This window comes from Triturus cristatus, chromosome 4_2, assembly GCF_964204655.1.
Source record: "Triturus cristatus chromosome 4_2, aTriCri1.1, whole genome shotgun sequence".
In the NCBI taxonomy this organism is placed as follows: Eukaryota; Metazoa; Chordata; class Amphibia; order Caudata; family Salamandridae; genus Triturus; species Triturus cristatus.
The window spans coordinates 867,642,932-867,661,723 of NC_140586.1; the positions used below are offsets into that span (position 1 = coordinate 867,642,932).

General features: G+C 42.8%; 1 protein-coding gene across 1 annotated transcript in view; it reads right to left on the reverse strand.

Annotated features, from left to right (window-relative positions):
* LOC146835282 (uncharacterized) overlaps positions 1-11,367 on the reverse strand; it is a 257,250-nt gene extending 245,883 nt beyond the window's left edge. Inside the window, exons 1-2 of the mRNA XM_085602863.1 lie at positions 11,295-11,367; positions 11,097-11,188 (exon numbers count right to left, since the gene is read on the reverse strand). Of these exons, the coding sequence (XP_085458989.1) occupies positions 11,097-11,116 (20 nt within the window). The 5' untranslated portion in view covers positions 11,117-11,188; positions 11,295-11,367. The remainder of the gene's footprint in view (positions 1-11,096; positions 11,189-11,294) is intronic.
* Positions 11,368-18,792: the final 7,425 nt, after the last annotated feature.

Below are 18,792 nucleotides of genomic sequence, written 5' to 3' on the forward strand. Positions count from 1 at the left end.
GTACGCGGAACTTGCCTCACCATCAAGACAGTTGGCGTAGTGAGCACGGGTCCCACGTCTCGGAATACCCATCCCACTTAGGGCGAAAGGCGTTACAACAAACAATTGATGGACGGAATGCTGACAATGCAGACATTCTCCCCCAGTCAAGAGATCTGGGTTAAATCCATGGGACCCGTGCTCACTACGCCACTGGAGTCAAGCTATCCTGGCTGATGACGGCTGATAGCCAGAAACCGGTCCTAGGATGCTTGATTCCGGTCCAGGAAAGACATGGCTTGGCAGTTCGGGCTGGACTGTTCCCATGAGGCACAGGGTCAAGACTGATTTGCATATGGCCATGTCTAAACTGGGGTGGTGTAGTGGGCAAAAGAACGATGGGTTTAACCCAGATCTCTTGACTGGGGGAGAATGTATGCATTGTCAGCATTCCGTCCATCATTTGTTTGTTGTAACGCTTTTCGCCCTAAGTGGGATGGGTATTCCCAGACGTGGAACCCGTGCTCACTACGCCACTGGAGTCAAGCTATCCTGGCTGATGACGACTGATAGCCAGAAACCGGTCCTAGGATGCTTGATTCCGGTCCAGGAAAGACATGGCTTGGCAGTTCGGGCTCGATTGTTCCCATGAGGCACAGGGTCAAGACTGATTTGCATATGGCCATGTCTAAACTGGGGTGGTGTAGTGGGCAAAAGAACGATGGGTTTAACCCAGATCTCTTGACTGGGGGAGAATGTATGCATTGTCAGTATTCCGTCCATCATTTGTTTGTTGTAACGCTTATTTACAAGGCAGCTTTACTTAACAATGCCTTGTAAATAAGGCACAGTCCTTATAGCCACCACAACGTCCTGAAAAGTGACGTTGTGGTAGCGATATGGGATTGTAAATATGCCCCTAATCCTCTTGGGGGCATATTTACAAGCTCCTATCGCCACCACAATGTCACTTTTAGCGTGGCTTAATACTGCCTTGTAAATAAGGCACCCTTTAATGCTGTACTTAGCGTTAAAGGGTAGGGCAATGGGTGTTGCGGTGGGCACTCCAGGTGAAGCAGGCACTGCATGCTGTTCGTGGCTTTCTTTTGTTTCAGTCACACACAGCACTGCCTTTTAAAGCAGCACTTTAGCATGGCTTCCACCCACCCCCTTTCTTTTCTCATTTGCAGCTGGCCGCACGATTTTATTTTTTATTTTTAATGTGATTACTTTCCTTTAGGCTGCGAGGGTATTGCAAACTCTCTGTTGCTCCCTCCCGTCTTCAGATTGGCACCAGCGCTATAATTTTTTTAAATTATTTGTTTACTTTTCTTTAGGCCACGTGGTTATTGCAAACTCTTTCCCACTCCCTTCTGTCTTGCTTTTTTAACTCAGCTCGGCACCCGCTTTATGGACATTCCGCTATAACTTTTAAATATGCTCGTACCCCACCCCCAAATGGATGCTTCCTCTATGCGCCATTGTTCCCCCCTCCCTCCCCATCCATGCTCTTTTGTAACTTCCCCCACCCACGCTGTGTCCGCTTTGTGGTGTTTCCTGCGGAGCGGCGGCTACATTTCAGTAAATACCACCCGCCCCCAGCCCTACCGTTAGCAGCCAGGCAGGAAAGTTTATACGTGCACTGATAAACCAGGACTGCTTGTTTGTTTGTTGCCCAAGTGCTGTAGCGTGCTTTCTCTAAGTGCTGGGGTCAATCACAATGAAAAGCGATGTATACAGTTGGACTGACTTTGCCTCAACATTTGCTATAGTTGGTAAATTACAAGTATGTTTTCTTATCAAGTAAGTATATATATATATATATATATATATATATATATATATATATATATATATATATATATATATATATATGTATTATGACTGTTAACTGTGAACAATAAAGGAGGAGTTTGTGCTCTCTTGTTTTCTCTGCCAGGAAGTGAACGAGTGAACCGCTATCGAGTTTGAGATATATATAGTAGTCGTCAAAATCAGATACTGCTGTTTGTAGAACACTCCTCCCCGTAAAGCACTCCCCCTACATTCAGCACAGTTGACTGAAATATAAATAATGTTTGATTTATTTAAAAAAAGCTTTCACATTTAAAGACATTCTTTATTGAAGCCCCAATGCAACTGCACCTGCGGCACTAATTATAGCTGCAGCCCTGAGTAGCAGGGTAACCCCTCTGCCTCTTTCACACATTCTCCTCCAAGCCTGGCTATCACCCCAATTTTAAAACAGGCTCTGTCCCTTTCAGAAAACATGAGCTCCCATGTGTTTCCCACTTCTTTGCAGCAATGGTGCTCTCAGCCCTAGTGCTATCCAGGATGCCTCTATTCTAAAGTAAGACTGTCATAATTGGGATGGAGGGGGGGCTTCACACTCCTGTGTAGGGCAGCATTGCACCTGCCTCACTAATATGAGCTAATGACCTGTGAAGCATGACATCTCCGCTGCCCCTTGTTACCCTCCTCCCCCCATCCTCCTTTCTGCTATCTCTTTGAGGCCTTAACTAAGGTGTCTCCTCTGCATCAATGTTCTCCTCTCAGGTGCCATTAGTTCAATGCTCCTAACAACACTGGCAACCAAGGGAGCATTGAGCTCTAATATATGAAAGGAATGATGGTAAAACAGCCATAATAGGGGTTAAGTTGGTATGTCACACCCCTTGGACCTGGTGACACTGCACCTGCAACAGAATTATACCTACTACTCTGCCCACACTACTGGGTCATTTCTGCAAGGCTGAGGCTTAAAGGAGGCAGTCTGCTCCTCTCTGTAAAAAAACAGAAAAAAAATCAGGAAAGGTCCTAAATTTTGCCCCTCTGTTGCTTGGGACCTGTTCGCTGTGCAGCAAGGGGGGCTTGGGCCCCAATACAAACCAGGAAAATGGCTCCCCTCTCTGTCTTTTTTGCTAGTGACATTTCCATAATTGGGGTGTAGTGATTCCTCACACCATTGTCCCAGTGCCAATTAATGGTGGTGATGGCACTAAAAATAAAAAATAAATGAATCCGCATTTCTTGAAACCTTCTTCATAGCATCTCATTCCGGAAGTCGGGTAGCTGTCTCTGTCCATTTGTGAATACAAAAATTAGACCCCCACATAACGTCCTCTTTTCAGGATCATCTCTTTGAATCTATCCTTGGATTTTGCTCTGTTCCCTTTTTCCTGAGGCCCGAGTGGTCAGGACGATCAGGGATCGGAATATGACCCTATTGGTCTCTCTCCTACAACCCCCTCTACTCACCTGAGAGGACATCTGCATGAAGACAGAGGGTGAAATTGGCTACGTGTATGGGGACCAAGGTGTTCTTAATTTTACAAAACAGTTCCCTTCTAGTGTGTTAAAAACAACAATCACTGAATTGTTCATGGGGACCTGGAGTATTTGAAGGGTGCCAACGGTGGGAGGTCAGGAGAGAGGGCTCTAAAGTTCTTTAATTTAGGGAGTCACTTGAAGTTTCCTGAAGACAAACATTTATAAAAATTTTGAAAGATAAAAGAAGGATGCTGAGTTTTAAAAAGTGTCCTTTAATGGACTTAAAAAAATGTCTACACTAGGTTAGTTATTATGAATATGTATTCTTGGAAAGTACTTGTTTCCATCATATACACCAAATTATTGTATGGCATCCTATCTTATATTTTTACAATTTTAAAATAATGACATCAATATTTTCAGTTCTTTCTGTTACTTGTTGGGACCTCAGACCACTATCAATACGTGTCAGTATTCTGCACTGTGCCAAGTTGAATTCAGTTCTGTCACTCTGGTCTCACAAAAAGACATCTGCAGTGAGTGCATTAACCAATTAGTGTTTCATAACTGAAAAAGTGCATTTCCCAACAATTAATTTCATTTTCATAATTTTTTTTATTTAAGATGTCTTTTAAGAGCTTGTGCAGTATTTTATATGCAGTTGCCGTGATTGTGAAAAAGTAAAAAAATACTTATAGAATATTTAGTTGTGTTTTGACATGTTTTTTACATCGCAACCACAGGACTCGGGAACACAGTTGCTGGCATGACCTCTAAGTTAATGTCGATGCAAATATTAATAAACCCTAACATGTGAACAGATGGCAGGCACTTTTCACTGCGAAAGGTGGCGCTGCTATCCTCACCTGCTTCATGTTACTACAGACGGCCTAGAAACAAGGGAAACAAAGAAAGTCACATTTTCAGGCCATCATTGTTTACAAGTAATTAGTGAAGCATTTGCGCCCCCTGGGAATGCCTCCACGGACCCCCAGGGGGGCGGGCATGTTTGAAGACCTCTGAGATAAGCGCTAGCAGTAACTGAAGAATCAGAACACCAGAGCCAATGTCTGGCACGATGATGTAGGTGGCCGCTGCGTTGTAGAAAGAGAAGGGAAATCCCGAGAGAAAGTGTCTCTCTTCTAAGGATTTCCCTTCCTGCTACATCGCTCACCTAGGTGACGTCACCCTTAAGCAGTGCAAACCGAAACACCAATAAATAACCGGGACATTTCTATGTTTATGCCTGACAGAGTTTAAAAACCCGGACATTTCATTAAATTGGAGAAAAGTGTCGGGACTCCGGGACACTTCTCCAAAAACGGGGACCGTCCGGGGAAAACCGGGACGTCTGGTCACCCTATCCAATGTAGCTCCAATAGTGATTTTTTTTATTTTTCAATTGCTTTTATAACAGATCACTATATGTAACTATAAATACTTCAACATAGAGGTTGCTCCAAAGGGAGTGTGAAAGGGGAAATGTGTTCGTGAATAGAACCGAGATGAAAAGAGGGGAATCAAGTCCGGATATATTAAAAAAAATACACAGTCAATTTACACTTAGTTATCCTTAGCAAACTGGCTATGGTTTATGATGGTACCAGTTCACAATTAGAACCGAAACTGTGAAAAGACCTCTAAGCTGACCCACTTAATTTAGCTACTGGCTAGAAGCTCTCATAAGAAGACATTTCCCCAAATAGAAAAGTACATATCTACAAACTGGTTAATTCATACAAAAGTATTTTCTTATTTATAAAAATACATATATATATTTTTGTTTCTTTATCTTTTTTATACATATGACTTTTTTCACATTTATTTTTGTATTATCACGATTAGATAAACATACATGTATTAACAATTTTAGTATAGACATTGACTTAAAACACAATTTAAACAATTAATTTGTGACCCCACAAAAACACCCATCAAAACTGCATTCACACCTCTCATAAATATTACAGTCACACTACCCTTTACACAACATGAACAATATCACAAAAAAGGAAGAATTTTTTTTTGAACATATAAGGGATCCTATTTTCTTTTGCCCGAGACAGTAGAATTGATTCCTTTCTGTAATCATTTTCCATCCAATTATTTTCTCGTTTTATGTCTCTGATAGGATTCCCTTGTGTGTAAAACGGTCTACGCATGTTTCTGTGGAATTTGAGTTAGAGCCACCTTCATCAGGACCAAAAAGTATATTCGGTCAATGTCAGACAGACAAGAGGACATTTGGGGTCATCTATAAAATTCAATTTACAAAAAATAAGATTTACCTCGGGGAATGTCAGAATACAACACCTATTAAGAAAAAATTTTCATTTAGCAAAATCATGTCCTCAAAACTAAAGGTATGTCGCTTGCCTGTTCAGTCTTGCATTAAAATAGAGAAACACTTAGTGTATCCTTTCACAGCACACCCGTTACTCAGATATAATTCAAAAGTTTAAGAGAGCTGAAACGTGATTGTGATTAGACAGATTACCCAAAAACCTTAGGGCCAAAGTAGAAAGACTAAGGGGCATATTATCAAGAAACGGCGTTAAAATTATCGCCGCTTTAGCGGCAGAAAACTGCCGCTAAAGCGGCGATAATGGGCTTGATAATATGCCCTTGACAATTCCTATAGAAGCCCATGTTCTGGTGTCCACATGGGTTTCTATTTGAATTCTCTGCGGCAATTATCAAGCCCATTATCGCCGCTTTAGCGGCAGTTTTCTGTCGCTAAAGCGGTGATAATGTTAACGCCATGCTTGATAATATGCCCCTAAGAAAGAAAAAACACCCAAAGGTGACATGATCTATAAGTAGGCTTTACTGTTTTCAGTTTCTATTTTTGGAAAATTCTGGTGGGGTTTTTTCAGTGTTTTCAATACCTTAAAAAAACAGTGGTTATCAGTGGTTACACACTGCCGAGCCATTAAAAACAACAGAAACTGTGTTTTTCCAGTGTTTATGGAATGTTTCACTTTTAATTATTGCTTGCTTTCTGCACTGAATATGCATGTGTATAGACAGCATGTGTACAGGGTATATAAGGTCCAAATACATTTTTTACAAATCAAACTTATTTTAGTACACCATACAATACTTCTTTAGTGAGTCTTTGGTCATGTACACTTGCTCTGTCCTTCCTGTGTGAATGTTTATCTGTGAAAATGCCCTCTCAACATTGGCACTTGATACGGGCAATGCCAAAACAGCCAGTACACAATGACATAGCTTTCCATGCCAATACTGGTGCACCTGAAGATTGTGATTCTCTAGGACATGGTCTGCAACATATGCGTTGAATTGGGCGCATATGCCCTCAGCTATTGAAGCAGTCAAAAAGGAAGTAGCTCTTTTCAAAGCCTGGAGAAAATTCTGAAGGGATCTAGAACTTGTGCAGAGTACCTCAGTGGGGCTTCATTAACTTCAAATGCCATGGTTGGTGAAGGGACATTTCTTTACATCATTGCAAACCATTTCCCATAGACTGTAAAATACAATTTCCTGAATTTCTCCTCAACATTTCTTTGCTAACCAAGTTGAAAGAATTCTAGCATGTTGCAGTGCCAAAGTCACTAAAAGTGTGGCCAGCCTACTCTCAAGGAGATGTTTCACATCTACACCATTTACCCTGAACACTTGGTAGACAAGGGTGTTTTCAGACTTTAGTATTTTGATTATGTACACTACAGCTATCATATTTTCTTGTAAAAACCTAAGCATGCAGTAGACTGTACCTTTTCACATCACTATTAATATGTGACCAAAGATCACCACATTTCTTGACTTTGGCATCATCACTAAGCAAAAATTCTGTAAACGGTTGCCACGTGGATAATATTGCATTCACAGCCTCTAGGACTGAGAACCACCGGCTAAATGACACAGTTAGGATGGCTCTCTCTTTGATGCCACACAAAGCACAAAATGAGAAATATTAGCATTTTAGTTCCTGGACATTAAGAAATAGTGCACCAGAATGGACTACAAAGACAATAGCATTCTTCATTAACTCTGAAGATTGTAAAGCTGCTTTCAGCATTCCATCTAGCAAGTGACAAGGATCTTTTACAGGGAAGCACTTCAGCTTAGGTATCGATTTTGACATGTCATCATACAACTTTTTCATATAAGTAGCTGAATTACTTCAAATACAAACAATATCACTTCAATCTTTATTGAACTTGGTAGGAACTTTTTGCAGCTGCATTCCAAGTAACACTGCTTTCTATGTTTACCAAACATCTGGTGTCATGTTTTCACCACTATCTCAGATGCAGGGTGACAACACTCTTTTGACATATACTTTTCACTACGCCTTGCATTGAATGTTTAAAGCTTGGGATGTTTGGCAATTGACCTACAATCTATACTGACTCGCTAAAAAAGGGGGCGGATGTATCAAAGGATTACACCCATTCTCTGTCTGTGGGTAAACGTGATGGTACATATTGGGAGAGATTCTTATGAAACCAGCCATTTTACCGATCAGTGAAATCAAATGTAGACAAAATATCAAATATGATTTTGATATTTCCTGATTTTCTACAGTTTATGAAATAATTAACAAGACCTAAAACATGCTTCTAAACACTGCATCTTTAGACCAAACACCAGAAAACTGAAAAAAGCAGAAGAAGAAACAATAATGTTGTGACATCCCTAAATAACAAAACGCAAGCAGAAAGGTAGCCCTGTCTTTCTTGCTGCTGCCTTGTATAACAAAATTACATTGCATTGGCCTCTTCAGAAAGAAATAAAAATGGCTCTTTCACTCACCTTTTTCTTTGTTTGAATAGCACTTAGTTTGTGGTAGTGAAGGTGTTTTTTCAGTGTTTATATGTTTACACTGGTGATAGCTACTTTCCTTTCGGTAGGGTTTTATCAGTTATTATAGGTTTAAACCTAAAACCAGATAGCCTACCGATAAGCTGTGCCAAGGTTCCAAAGAGAACTATTTAGGTCCCAAAAAGTGCAAAGTCAAGGACCATAAAAGAGAAAGTAAATTAGCGCTTTGTCAAATTGAGACAATATGCACATGAAAAACTCCTTGTGTACTCTGCTCCAATGATCGTAACTTTATCACATGTAGCAAAAATTGCATATAGGACCATGTATTTAAAACGGCTTCCAAATTTTGTCCGGTTGTCTGTTATTAAGAAAAACAAAGAAACAAAGGAACAGCAATGATGTATAACAATCCCTAGATAATATTATAAATCATATGTGGACAAAATCGAGGGTAATTTCTCTCACCAGATCAATTAATTGAGAGTATTTGCCTCTGAGATGTATCTATCGTACTCGCACCAAGTTTGGTGGTTATCCATGACTCCAAAAAACAGGCAGATTTATTCTATGCCACTGAGACCATCTTGGAAATGGTCCAGAAAGATTTTTTAATTATGTTTTTCCTGCAAATGCTAGAGGATTGTCCTTGCAAACTGAATAAAACCAGCTAATTGACAGGGATTATTCGGGTCGTTGTTAAACCAAAGCTACTATGAGACATACTGCTGAGACTAGTGTTGCTAGATATCTAGGGGAATATGCCATAGTGGCACCATTTTTAGCCAAGATGCATAGAGCATTCGCTTATTTTTTCAAACCAGTTGGTTTGTATATTGTTAGAAACTATAATGCATACCTACCAAATAGGAAAGCTAACTGTAAATAAAAATTAAGAGAGTGAAACTTAGTCTCGATAATATTCAAAGTTACGGGCGCGCTCGTCAGTCCGCTGTATTAAGTACCTACGTTGTGGTTTTCAGTAGTCAAATATCGTCAGTGACCTCCGCCGGCGTTTTCCCGGGAACATCTACCTGCATGCCAGACTTCCTTATTTACAGCGCAAGCGCCAAACGAACAAGCTAATCTCGCAATACTACATTATCGAGGAAGTTATTACCATTGAGATGGCTCCAATTTTGTGAAGTTGCCATCTTTGAATGGGAACAATAATTCCAAAAGAGAAGACTCTGACATAAACAGATTATGATCGATACAATATGTTATATAGGATCTGAATATTCGTCATCTACAAAGGGTATTGCACTGTAGAAATACTGCAGATCTAGTTGGGCTTTCAAACATGAACTACATATCGTGCGAACGTACCACCCATCTTTTTCAATACGTTGCGGGAGGTCTGAATAGTCGCCATCTTAGGACGAGTATGGTATGATGACAAATCCACAGATCTTAATCGGGCTCTGATACATAAAGATGATTTTGTGGGGCATAGGGTATCCCCAACAATTAATAAACCAGAGTGGTGTCTGGTATCTAATTCGTGAGTTGAGAATCATGCAGACTTGCACGGCTATCTAAAGATGTGGTCAGTTTCTTTATAGATCGTTAAAGAGAAAAACCAAATAAATGGTTGTAGAAACACCGTGTTATCTGCATATTGTTATAACGCCTATGGAGCTTAAGGTTAAATTGTCATATATCCTTCACTAGTTATGGGAGTGCAAAACAAATATATATGTATGTTGTTGGTCGGCATGCAAATGTGGTATCCTGAGAGACAAACACAGATGATCTAAAGTCACCATTATGCGTGTTTCTCTCCAAATAGGAATGTACATGGTATGGAAGGAAACCACCTGTTTGTTAATAGATAAATCAATGGAGACTTAGGTGTTCAAGTGACTATCCGTATAATTCCTTCATTTAAACCATGCCGCACCGTATCAAGAAAGAAAATCCAAAAATGTTCTCAGTTTTCCTGTGTCTTTGCCTGGTATAGGATTCACATGTTTCAATATTAACCATTTCAGTTCCTTTTCTGTATGTTTTAAATGTAAGCAGTGTCTCACCATCGGTGCCTGCAGCTTCTGTGTGGGTATAGCCGATTTATGCTCTGAAAACCTAACACGAAATTCCCTGGCGGTTTCACCTATTTATCCTAACCCGCATGGGCAAAGGATAAGGTAAATGATGTTCTTGCTCTTGCAGTTTGTCATCTGTCGTAATTTTCCTGATTTTCCACCATATGTCCAAAGTTGGGTAGCCTCACACACATGACACTGGCAACACCTACAGCTGGTAGTAGCCCATCTATTGTGGTTTGCTTGGGTTCTTTTTTAGATCTTAGTCTGGTATGTACCAGTTTGTCCTTCAAATTGGGATTTCTTCTAAATGCCACAATAGGTTTCTCCAAGTGTGCCTCCTCTCAATTGGTCGTGAGTATAAATAATAAAATATTTTTGTATGAATTAACCAGTTTGTAGATATGTACTTTTCTATTTGGGGAAATGTCTTCTTATGACAGCTTCTAGCCAGTAGCTAAATTAAGAAGGTCAGCTCAGAGGTCTTTTCACAGTTTCAGTTATTTCCCCCTCCTCTAAAACCCAGAATTAATTAGGGGGTACCTTCCCTTACAGTGACCAGTTCACAATTAGGCCTGTCCCTCATAAAATGCTCCAAGAATGCTGTTTTGCGATTTTCTTGACGGTGCACAGAGGGATTATCATCTGTGAAAATGGGCAGGGCTGGGGTGGTATCAGGTATAGGCCCACTTGGGGAAAATGTCAACGTTTCGACCCTGGCGCATAGAGGGTTGATTACATTCTCTGCTGGTGGTTCTTCCTCAGGACAGGGGGAAGGGAGGCAACCTGGGGGGGGGGGGAAATATATTGACTAATTAGAAACAGTGAATGAGAGCTAGAAACTGATATAATGGATGCGTGCCTACTCACTGACCTATGGTTAGGTAGAGTCGGGATACAGACCCTCATGCTTGTACGATGGTCTGGAAAAATGAAGATGTACTTATTAAGCTATTTATTCATGTGAAGTAGAACTATTGATTATACCCAAGTAGACAAAGGTCAACTTACCCGCACTGTGTTTGCGGCATGGCTTATGATTACTTCAGTAGATTTGTAGCGATTATTGTAGTTATCCGGGGTGAGTCAATAGCCCACAGGATCTAAAAATAACATGTAACAAAAAACACGGACTAAATTAGTCCCACGAGTCACAAAAAGGGGCAGGGGCGATGAATCACTGGGACGACTGTCCCAATACGTAATTACCTGTTTTGAATTGTTCCAGCGCAGCCCGGGGGATCCATGCTGTACTCCTTGAGTCAGAGACTACGAGTGAGTCAGCGTGGCTAAAAATAGATTCCTAAGCTGCAGAATACCGCATGCATGTTTCTAACGTGCCGTGTCAAACAGACACGTGGCTACATGACTCGCCTAAGGACCGGGGGCCGTCATGGAAGAGAGACTGTCTTTCCAGTCCCGGTTGACACAAAACTGTGAAGAGTGACCAACTAAAGTAACAAGCATTTGCAATGCAATCGGTCTCGCATTTACGCAAATTTGAGCTATTGGCATTGTAATGACAGCGCCTTGAATTTATGGTTTGTTTTTTAAAACATAAATATAAGGCATTGTCATTTGCAATGCCCATAGCTTAAACTCATGTAAATGCGAGACCGATTGCATTGCAAATGCTTGTTATATCCAGAGCTCAGTTATAGTACTTGCTGCATATATGAATGTAAATATGTGTACACAATTAATGTATTCATATGTAAACCAAACCTACATGTAGGTCAACTTGGTGTCTGGGAATGCAAAGCAGTGAATTTTAATGACAATAAATAAGAATGCATTGAAAGCATACATTTAATTATTTGCATTGCAAGAAAGAATGGGCAAATATGGAAGGTTCTTTGGCTTGAAACAGCGTCATTTGTAGAGACTTGACGTACCTATTGCCAGGGCAACTCTACCAATCTGTGTCAGGTTATTCAAAGAAACAAGCTTGCCCACATACCCGTTGCTCGTAACTACACAGCCGGGCCTTCACAAAGGTGCTTCACAAAAATTCTCATGGTACATGGACAATTAACAGTTGTATAAGAGAAGGTTATGTGTTTGAAAAGGCAGCTGGAATTAACCTCTCTCTGCAAGCATCAAAATGGAGTCTGACCTATAAGAAACAGAAAGATTTCACCATCATCAGGTCCGGTACTGTGCTCTAGAGCCGCCCATCAGGCCACATGCTAACTAGCTGATAAAGGCAGAAAAACTGCCTTTGGTAAAAAGTGATTAAAGGCTTATCCCAGAGATGTATATGTATTTTACAGATGGACTCGCACAGGAGAATTCACCTGGATAGAAACGATGGGAAACAGAGCGTGGAAGACACTTAATTGATAGGGAGAGGAGATATATTTGATGTCTCAGCGAGGTGAGCTGCAGGAAAAGAAGCCACGATGGAAACCATAACATACTGGTCACAAACACACCTGTCAAAGAGCACAGATAGGGTTCACAGAGGTTTGATGGTTATCCCAGAGGATGCGACAACGCAGCGCATTAACCCTGGTTTAATGGCATTGTCCCAAGCTTTATTGACACTGGATAAAGGTAGTTGATGTGACTGATAAAATGTTTGACACTGATGCCCCCCTTTTCCCTGTCTTCATTCTACATCTGCCAAGCTATCAACCATATCCTCTACATTCCAAAAGAGCAAACCAAGGCAGCTAGGTGGGAAACTACCACAGCGAGGGCACGACTCGGGTCCCCGAACCCAGAGACTGGCTGTATAGTACATGAGAACTGTGCAGCAGCTTTACTCGATGGTAGGAGAAACAAGTCACAAGTATACCTGAAAGCAAAGATTCCGACACTGACACACGGTGAATGGACACGTTGGCACAAATGTGCAGAGCAGAGAGGAGGCGAGGCCTGCAGAGAGAAGCTGCGGACGGAGACGTAGAGTAGGGATATGTTATACGGCCGCCTTGCCTTGAACCAAAGTGCAATACTGCCGGCCTATGACTCACTGCCTGCCAGCATATACCAGCAGGGAGGCACCGCACCCCCAGCGATTGTAAGTGCATTCAGCCACAGAAGCCGCCACTTGTATAACCTACAGCCTTGTAGTGAAATATGTTGCATAGCTGCCAAGGTTTCAGATTGCTTATGTGTGACATTTTTGTAATTTCAGTGTAATTATGAGTGACATTCAACGACTATGAGTGACACTTTCTCGCGCGCAAAATCAAGCAATGAAGACAAGGAAAGCACATCAAAATATCAGAAATGACACCCATTTGAGAAAATCTTAAAACTGCTGCAAAGCACCAGAAATTGAAGATCTTGACATCATGGCTTTAAGTGGGATGAAACAAGTGGAGGCCTCTAAAAGGAGCATGCAAGGCTTATGTAATTAAGCATATGGCCTAAAGACATAGGGGCAGATTTACGACTTCTGGCGCATCTCTGCTAATCAGCAGAGATGCGCCAGAAGAGTTGCGACGCATCTGCCCACCCGTGCGCCACCACTGATGCGCCGCATTTACAATGCGGCACACCGTGGCACTCGGATGGGCAGATGCGTGACGCATCCCCTGTCGGAAAGGCGGCGCATTGCTGGAGTTGCGTCGCAAGCACGACGCAGCTCCAGCAAGGCTCGGGGGTGACCTATCCCTAACATGCTGCGTCAATCCTTACGCCTGCTTCAAGCAGGCGCAGGGTTTTGACGCAGCATGGCCTTAAAAGTGACTGAGTGAAATCTTGTAGATTTCACTCAGCCACTATTAGGAGGCGTTCCTGCACCGGAACGCCCCCCCCCCCCCTGTGCCAGAACGCCTACACGTGGCACAGGGCTTTACAACGTGACGCATCTCCCAGATGCGTCACGTTGTAAATACCCCACAGCATGGCGCTGGCTTTGCGCCGTCGCTGCGTCACAAAAGTGACACAACGGCGGCGTAAAAGAGGCGCAAGGGGCTTGTAAATCTGCCCCATAATTTCTGTGAATTTCACAGTGTGCCGTCCAATAATTATTTTGGTTTCTCTCTGAGCTTGACAACTGACATATCTCTAAAACCAACCAGGACTACTGACTTTGTCAAGGGTTGTTAGCAGTTTAAGATAAATTAGTAAAAAGAATGATTTTGTTGTAAATAATTGTTTTGAAAATGTTTCAATTATGAAACAGTGAGGCTCTGAATGAAACAGCTGAGGCCTGCAGAAATGATAGTGGTCTTCTGAATGTCTCAATCGCTCCTGTTAAGTTCAACCTATGTCACTCATGTGTGATCTTCGCATACTTTTCTCTCCACATCTTCATATTTTACACCTCACCACTTTTCTCTCCGTGCCCTTGTTTTCACTTACTTTTGAATGCACTTCCTCACAACTCCTTCACTCCATTGCCCAAACACAAAACAGACCCACTCACCGATAAGCACTGAAGTTTTTGTGCCTTGTCAATATTTTGGCACTGCGCCCCTCCGTCACACATATTGACAGTTTCGACTGGAATACATGACTATTTGTTTGTGCACTCTGTAAATTGGCCAAGATTGGATGGCCATGTATTGTGAAAACTGTTTTTTAACCCGCACGCATTAGGAGGAATTTTCACTGCCTTCATCTTCAAATCTAAATCTCTTGATTGCGTCTCGTTATAAAATAGCTGGAGGTGAATAGTTCAAATTGCACTCACTATACAAGGGTTAAATATTACATGGAAAAAATAGAAAAAAACGTACTGGTAGTAGCTAACTATCTTAAGGAATGCAAGATTAAGGAAAACGTGAAATATACTGAGGAGCTAAACCGCTGACATCTTAGATTACTTTACAAGCATTGTGATGCGGCCAGGCTAGTCAGGATGGCGACGCTTCAGCAGCAGGCACTTCAAGAGCGTCCCAAGGTGCAGACGATCAGTTACAGTTCTCCCCTCCTAACTTGGGACAGTATGTCTGGCTGTCCAGCGGTGCTGGAGCGTCCATTAGTGCAGCTTGAGTGGAACAATTAATCCTCGCCTAGCCTGACATTTGACAGATATAATATGGTGTTTATTAAAAACACCAATCGGGCCAGTGACATCAAGGTGCTGGGTGGCCTCTCCGCAGTAAAAAACATGCAGCGGACAGCCGGCCGGTGTTGCCCGCTCTGACCACTGTCTGCAATCACTCAGCCAGGCCAGCACTTGTCTGGGCAGCCAGCAGAGTGTCTGTACTAACAAAACACACAACAAGAGCTTCAGAGTCCCCTAAATAGAAGTGAATGAACACGGCGGGAGCTGCAGGACCCTCGACGAACTGTTTTTAAACTGAAAGTCTAAGAATTCTACTTTACTTCATCATATTATAAACCTGCAGCCTGGGAGCTCCGGCTTCACGAGCATGTGAGGTTTAAAAGCTCTTCCTGTTCATGCTGCCGGAGTTGATGTCACACTGCGCACAGCTCACTTTCAGGATCAGCCTTAAGTTAGAGCCGCTCGCAGCAGTGCAGGCTGGACTGAGGCAGCAGAACGAGCACTTCATTGTGGTGCTGGTTCAAACTGTGCACTGCAGAGCCACTCTTCCGCGCTGCCGCCGTCCCACCTATTGTAGCATCTGTATAACGCGAGTGTATATCCTCCTTGTTTCAGCAGCAACCATTGGGCAAAATCAGACTGAATCATCACGTCAGTGCTGAATGCCATGGTGTCGGAGTACAAAGTAACTCAGCCCGGCCGTAACCCTAATCACGCGTAAAGACGATGGGGCAGATCTATATCGAAGATGCGCCACTTTTACGCCGCCGTTGCGTCACTTTTGTGACGCAGCGGCGGTGTAAACCCTGCGCCACGTTGCGCCATATTTACATCGTGACGCATCTATGGAGATGCGTCACGATGTAAAGCCCTGCGCCACGTAAAACCTGCGTCAGGTTTCACGTGGGCGTGTCGACATAGGGGGGGGCGTTCCGTCGCAGGAACGCCCCTGAAAAGTGACTCAGTCAAATCTATAAGATTTGACTGAGTCACTTTCCCAACGCTGATGCGCCAAAACCCTGCGCCTGCTTGAAGCAGGCGTAAGGCTTGACGCACCATGTTAGGAATAGGGTTGGTTGGAACAGTGCTGGAGTTGCGTCGCGCTTGCGACGCAACTGAAGCACTGCGCCAACCTTACGCCATTGGATGCGTCACGCATCTGTTTATTCCTGCGCCATGATGCGCCGCATTATAAATGCGGCGCATCATGTGTGGCGCAAGGGTAAACTTGCGTGACGCATCATTCCTGGCGCATCCTTGCTGATTTGCAGGGATGCGCCAGGCAACATAAATCTGCCCCGATAGGTGCAGATAAGGAATGTGCAAATAATGCTGCATTTTTACGGCATGACTAGATAAGAAATAAACAAACCAAGAACATTAAGCCATGCAAGACCCTTCATTTCGAAATATGGTTGTCTGCTAGCCGTTGCTGCTTTCCCAACAAGCATTGGCAAATGCAATAGGACTCGCATTTACGCGAGACCTATTGCATTGAAAACGGGAGTGCAGGCGGGCGCGAGAAGGCACAAGCATGACTGGGAGTCTGCAAGAGGGGGAGGGAGAGCCCCCAAAAAGTCAGGGACTGTGGAAGGCAGGGTAGGGAGGGACGGGGAGAAAGTAGTGCAGTGAAGGGGTCAGTAGCCATGGAAGGATACAAATGACTGTCATGGCTGTCATGGGGAGGGACTAACAAGCATGAAACCAATCGGAAGGCAGCATTTATAACCTAAGCCAATGAAGTAGATGGGCCAGAGAGTGGGCGGAGCTTCCACGAAGCTTCCACACCATAGTGTATACTGCATGCCTCGCAAAGCGATGGCAGCACATTCGTGCTGCAACGCTAGGCGAGACCTAAAAATAAAGACTACATTGTACAGAAGACCCATAAACAAACATGGAATAGCAGAGTTAAAGGAAACATTACAATGGAGATAGAGTCAAAGCAGACCATGATGTACGAAACGATTATAATAAGGGCAAAGTGATGTAAATCCTGTGACAACTACATTGTATAGATGACATTTAAAAACACAAAATTGCAGAATTGAAACAGACATTACAAATAAGACACGAGTAAAACAAAACGTGATGCATAAAATGATTACTATGCAGGCAAAGGCATATATGCATGATAGACACAGTAGTTGAAACATGATGCCCTGTCGGCGCGAGTTTAGAGGGGATTAAAGAATCATGTTTTGCCATATGAAAAAAGGTGGTGATTAGACTGAGTACAATACAATTAAACACAATTATGAAAAATGACAATAGAGGGGATTAAAAACGCTTATCATACGTTGATTGTGAATATAGAGTAGATATAGCGTATAGATGCAAAAAAGTGAAACATAGTCGTGCAATCATTACATAGAGATCAAGTGTATAATACTTAAGTGACATTGCAATAAGTGATGTGCCTGAAATGCAGAGAAAAAACGGTGTGCATAATATAATATTTACAATGATGGATGTATCCATGTATTACTCAGGGCACATGGCTCGAGATCTAACCATTATTAAGCGTTGCTACTTGTCTGGCGATCTCTTCATATTCGTTCAGGCCCTTTGCCACCATATCAAAAACATGTATCCATTTACACTCCTGAATACTCAGGGTGGCTGCAAAATTTCCACCCCTTGGGTTGTGTTGAACCTTCTCCATGACCCACCACTTGAGACTCTCAGCCGAGTGTCGAAAGGTATTGAAATGTTCCACAAGGGGTGCACCCGGTACTTTGCAACGTATTCTGCTGCAGTGCTGCAGTATGCAAGTCTTAACTTTTTGTATAGTTTGGCCTATGTACATGAAGTCACATGGGTGGTCTATGGCGTATATCACTCCACTGGAGTTGCAATTGGTGTGGTACTGCATTATGTGTGATAAGTTGTTATAAGTACACTGTTGGATCTCATTCATCATAGTACAGGCTTTGCACTGTCCGCATTTGTGGTGTCCTTTGATGGGCGGGATGTTCCAGAGAGTCTGTTGGTTGTCCCTGGGTTTGACGAGAAACAGTGATTTAACCGCGTAGTCCCTTACATTCTTGCCTTTCTTAAAACCATGCATGGGAGGTTCAGTGATTCCTATGTTGTCTGCTACTAAATGCCAGTGTTGGTTAACGATTTTCTTTAGTTCATTGCTCTTGGTGCAGAATGTAGTTGCACACACAAGGCGTTACTGCTCTGATGTTTTTTGGGGGTTAGGTTCAAAGAGAAACTCCTTATGGCAGAACCATGCCTGTTTCTGTGACTCTTGGGATAGCCTCTCTCTATGAGGAACGTCATAAGACCAGCTGATTCCTCAAAAAAATCATCCTTACGGGTACAATTGCTCCGCAACCTCAGGAATTGACCAAAAGGTAAATTGTCCCTGAGGTTGAATGGATGGTGACTCGAGTACCGTAAGAGGGTGTTCCTCTCGCTGTGTTTCCTGTAAAGGGTAGTGTGTAATTTTCCCTCATCTTCCCTGATGGAAATGTCCAAAAAGTTAATCACCATGGGGCAGATTTATGACGACTGGCGCATCCCTGCATATCAGCAGGGATGCGCCAGTTATTATGCGCCACAGCTGCGCCACCATGGATGCGCCGCATTTATAATGCGGCGCACCATGGGGCAAAAACGGCACAGATGCGTGACGCATCTGTGCCGAAAAGTGGCGCATTGCTGGAGTTGCGTCGCAAGCGCGACGCAGCTCCAGCAATGATCTGGGGGGCCCTATCTGTACAATGCTGCGTC